General features: G+C 34.8%; 2 protein-coding genes across 2 annotated transcripts in view; one reads left to right on the top strand and one right to left on the bottom strand.

The window, feature by feature from the left end:
* On the top strand, positions 995-4,111 carry LOC107642564 (3-dehydroquinate synthase, chloroplastic). Its single transcript, XM_016345958.2, has 8 exons — positions 995-1,486; positions 1,967-2,117; positions 2,205-2,372; positions 2,531-2,757; positions 3,065-3,188; positions 3,439-3,501; positions 3,619-3,747; positions 3,779-4,111. Exons 1-8 carry the CDS (start codon positions 1,170-1,172, stop codon positions 3,908-3,910), a joined length of 1,311 nt encoding a protein of 436 aa, XP_016201444.1. The 5' UTR covers positions 995-1,169; the 3' UTR covers positions 3,911-4,111.
* LOC107642561 (beta-galactosidase 13-like) overlaps positions 3,956-4,902 on the bottom strand; it is a 5,099-nt gene continuing 4,152 nt past the window's right edge. Inside the window, exon 19 of the mRNA XM_016345955.2 lies at positions 3,956-4,882. Coding sequence (XP_016201441.2) covers positions 4,757-4,882 — 126 coding nt within the window. The 3' untranslated portion in view covers positions 3,956-4,756. The remainder of the gene's footprint in view (positions 4,883-4,902) is intronic.

Raw genomic sequence — 4,902 nt, 5'->3', positions numbered from 1 at the left:
GATAAATAACAATTTATTTATTTTATTTTAGACTTTATAAATGAAAAGACTAATTCACTAATATAACGAATTATAATTAATGTAGTATAATTAATTAAGTAATATAAATTATAATAAATTATATTAAGAAAAGAAATATTTAAATATCTAATCAAATCAATTAGTTGATATAATTGAGTCACTGCAATAAATTGTATTGAATAAGTTAAAACAATTAAATTGGGAAACACTTTCCAAAGCATGCCACGTCAGCTTTATCATTAAATGCAGACATCCGATTTTTATATAATAGAATAGATATCTTTTTATATAAATAATCACCTTTGTTAAATTGTCTAACTATTTTTACAAGGAAACTATTATAGCATGAATAGTTACTCTTTTGCTAGAATTTAAATCTCATCTTGTTCGTACAGTAATTTATTGGTCAATAATAAACTCTTAAATAGAATTTAGGTTTGCGACAAATTAGTTTTTAAAATAAAGTGACAATTGTGTCCTCGAGGATTTCGACTTCGGACTAATTAATCTTTGAAGAAGAAAAAAACTAATTAGGTCCTATACCATAGCAAATGATAGACATGTATGTCATTCCATCAATAAATAATACGAAACAAAATAGAGTTGTCCATGTATTTTGTTATTTACAGTAGTGAGTGTCTTTTACTTACTGTCACATGAGTATAGAAACCACGTAATTTTAGATAATATATAAAGCATTCATTATCTTTTGAACTTTCATATAACTTTTATTTACTACTAATTTTATCAAAATAAGTGAAGTTTCATTCCAAAAATTGTTATTTATGTAACAATTTTTTATAAATAGACACGCTATAGTAGTTAATTATACATATAAATACTATTCTTAAATTTTATGTGATAAATTGATAAAAAATATAATGCATCTATCGTTTATTATATTAAAGAATCATATTGATATTTTTTGTTTTACTTTAGTCTAATTTTTAAAAGGTGACACGTGAGGAAATTGAAACTCACCAACTGAGGTCCCTCACCTACCCATACAGTCCCACACACCCTTCCCATCTTCGTCTTCTCTTAAACAAAAAGGCTCTGTTCTTTCAATCTCACACACTCATCATGTTCGCACCTTCTTCACCCACCAACCCACAATCATCAACAACCTCATACCCTGAGGACCTTTAATGGCTTCTTCCACCGCCACCCAATTCTCCCTTTCCCTCTCCGCCAAACACGCAGCCCCAACAACAGCCTCCAAGCTACCCACTCGTGTCTCCTCGCTTCAAAAACCGAACTTGGTGCCACCCCACTTCGGATTACGATGTTCTCACAGTCAAAGTGTCCCTCTTTCGAAATCAAGGATTTGCGCTAGCTCAGCTCAAGTTATGGATCCCGTCACTTCAAAGAATGAACCCACCATCGTTGACGTCGATTTGGGCAACCGCAGCTACCCCATTTATATTGGATCCGGCTTGCTCCACAAACCCGAGCTTCTCCAGAGGTGAATTTGTCAAATTAAAACTTTTCTTTCATTTATGGCATCCCCAGTTTTTTTCTTGTCTTTAATTATTGCCAAATTTGTGTTTTTGAATCTTGATCGCTCAAATTATGTAAATGTCGGTATTGGTTGGAAGTTCCAAGTCACTGCAATGGACCAAAATTGTGCACAAAAGAAAGATATTCATGTTATTAGTTTATATCAATCAACCATGCTTCATCGCAATCATATAATTGTATTGAGCAGGGTTGTGCTAGTGTTACATTAGGACACTTGGATGCCTTTGATTGATGTATTGTTGTAGTGTATATTTAATTATTATTTGATATCCGGTTTCACCGTTCTCAATTAATTGTGTAGTGTGTTATCCCATACCTACAAATATGATTGAGAACTCAAACTTGCCATTCAGATGGGGGATTATATTTCATTTTATATTATTCTGAAGTGCTCTGTTCTTACTAGTTTGTTGTTGTGTGATAGGCATGTCCATGGAAAGAGGGTTCTTGTGGTCACTAATAACACGGTTGCACCATTGTATCTAGACAAGGTCATTGATGCTTTAACAAAGGGAAACCCAAACGTTTCAGTCGAGAGTGTAATTTTGCCGGATGGCGAGCAGTACAAGGACATGGTAGGTCTTTCTCGTTAAAGTTAACTTTTGTGTTTATTGGCTCCCGTGGGAAATTGCGTAAAAGGTGATTGCATATTCAACTGATAGGATACGCTTATGAAAGTCTTTGACAAGGCCATCGAGTCACGGTTGGACCGACGCAGTACATTTGTTGCCCTTGGAGGAGGTGTGATTGGAGACATGTGTGGCTATGCTGCTGCTTCCTTTCTACGGGGTGTTAATTTTATTCAGATTCCTACCACTGTTATGGCTCAGGTCTTTTGCTTCTCTCTGTCCCTCTCACACCTTTCTTGATTTTCTCTAATTCTCTATTGATTTTGCTGCTGCTCCATCTAATGGTAATACTTCTGATTTCCAATTCCTAAGTTACTGTTCTTCACTATTCATTAGATTGTGTATTTTTTTTTTCTCAGGTTGATTCATCAGTTGGTGGTAAAACTGGGATAAATCATCGTCTTGGAAAGAATCTAATTGGTGCATTTTACCAACCCCAATGTGTGCTTATTGACACAGACACATTGAATACGTTGCCAGATAGGGAACTAGCATCAGGTTTTGCAGAGGTTATAAAGTATGGGCTTATTAGGGATGCAGAATTTTTTGAGTGGCAAGAGAAAAATATGCAGGCATTAATGGCAAGGTAAACTTTTAAGTACTGTACTGTACTTTAACAATCCTGCATATGAAGTTTGTAAGAGGTGAAGTATCTCATGGGTCATAATATTATTGGTGGAACCATGGAAGTGATATGAAAATGTGCTCTTTGCGGGAAGGGAAAAAATGTGTCACCACTCTTGAGTTTGTGTTTTATGATTTCTCATTGCTTATTGCATTTCACATACTTTTCGCTTTGTCTTCTTTTTACTTTTCATCACAACGTTGTGCAGTTTCTTCTGTAGTGGTTTTCTATTCTTCCATTCCTGACAATTTAATGTCTTCCATTACAGAGATCCTGCGGCACTGGCATATGCTATAAAGCGATCATGTGAAAACAAGGCTGAGGTTGTCTCCTTAGATGAGAAGGAAAGTGGAATGAGAGCAACGTTAAACCTGGGCCATACATTTGGTCATGTGAGTGATTTTCTTTTTACTGGTTATTGTATTGTATTGTATTATTTTATGTGATATCCTGAAAAATTGTATAACTGAGGATATAAATGCATATTTCTTCTTGAGCAAGTATAAAACTGATAATGTAATCAGAATTGAAATTGAGTAAATAGAAACATTGAAGAAAAAAAAATAGTACTGAAGGTTGCCAAGATTATTCTTCTGTAATTTCCTAACTTTTTTTTCTCTTTCTTGCGGCACTAAACTTTAGGCAATAGAAACTGGAGTTGGCTATGGGAAGTGGCTTCATGGAGAGGCTGTTGCAGCTGGCACGGTATTTTATTCTTTATTTTTCAAAGTTCAAATAGAACCCTTAATAGGCACATTTGTATTTTTATTCTTGCCCACTTCTTCTCATAGTGAATGGAAATTGTATGTCCTATGTATACAGGTAATGGCTGTTGACATGTCATATCGCTTAGGTTGGATTGATGATTCGATTGTGAAACGAGTTGGAGACATTTTAAAACAGGCTAAGTTACCTACTACACCCTTTCCATGCTTGATTTTCTTTTGTTTTGTTCAATGGTTGATTCGTTTTGGTTTGACAGGTTGATAAAAAGGTAGCAGATGGGTTGCTAAGACTTATCCTTCTGAAGGGTCCTCTGGGCAATTGTGTCTTCACCGGGGACTATGATAGAAAGGCACTAGATGATACTCTTCATGCATTCTGTAAATCCTGATTTTGGGTTATGATATATTTGCAATTCTTTTTAATGATGCTTGTATCTCATGATAGTCTCGTGTATTTTTTCCTATGTTATTTCTATGTCACACTTTGTACTACCATTATACAAGCAAGAGTGTATTACAAAGTTGTATTATTTAAAAATCGAGGCTTGGTCAATAATTATTATCTGGGCAGAGCTCATATTATTCCCATATTTTTCGTTGCTAACAACTTTGCTAAAATTGTGCTCCAGAACACGGTGACTTGAAGACTAAAGATGGTTACTTTAATTCTAATGTCATGAAGATTAGGCAAAGTTTCAAATAGAAGCTAACTTTTACAGCTGCATATTCTTTGTGGTGTTTGGAAATAGGGTGTTTTCATTTCAAGTGGATAATATAGAAAAAGAACTGTGTTGTACACAAGTAAATAAATATTATAATTGGTTATCATTCTTGAGAAATATGGTTACATTTGCTGGTTTGCCATGACCAAAATTTCCAACTTTCTACCTAGCCTGTGATGAACCAAATCACATTATAGCCTCATATCAACGGCTAAAAGGATTCATATAGACTACCTAAATCTGCAAAAAAATTGCATGTAAAGATGTCAGACCAGTGTTGGATATTGTTTTCTGATCCTCCTGGTCCCTACCTTACATAGACTATTCACTGTGGACAAGGATCTTTTGAAGTGAAGATATCATTTTAGAGAATAAAGTAAGCAAATTTTACCTTTGGATCAATGAATTTAGAAGCAAGACTCATCTTCTCTTTATTGATCCAATGATGAAATTCCTCATTTACCCTTTAAAATGAGAATCTTACTTTTGAGGATCCACATCCACTTTGCTGCATCAGGTTTGGTGGCCACAGTGTGCTTGAACAGCAAGAGTCTTTAAGTTATTTGGACATAATTTTCCTTGGTTGTCAAATATATTCTTGTCCAGGGGCACAGCACACTTTGCCTTTCCCAGGCAATACTGCACAATGACATGAAGAA

The sequence above is a fragment of the Arachis ipaensis genome, chromosome B05, assembly GCF_000816755.2.
Source record: "Arachis ipaensis cultivar K30076 chromosome B05, Araip1.1, whole genome shotgun sequence".
Classification (NCBI taxonomy): Eukaryota; Viridiplantae; Streptophyta; class Magnoliopsida; order Fabales; family Fabaceae; genus Arachis; species Arachis ipaensis.
Note: the sequence above shows the minus strand (reverse complement) of the source record. Positions and strands in the feature narration are given on the sequence as shown.

Bases quoted from the DNA above. Each gene is read 5' to 3' on its own strand.
- LOC107642564 (XM_016345958.2), top strand. From the start codon at position 1,170: ATGGCTTCTTCCACCGCCACCCAATTCTCCCTTTCCCTCTCCGCCAAA. The intron at 2,118-2,204 runs GTAGGTCTTTCT...TTCAACTGATAG, and splicing joins GCGAGCAGTACAAGGACATG to GATACGCTTATGAAAGTCTT. The intron at 3,748-3,778 runs GTTCAATGGTTG...TTGGTTTGACAG, and splicing joins GCTTGATTTTCTTTTGTTTT to GTTGATAAAAAGGTAGCAGA.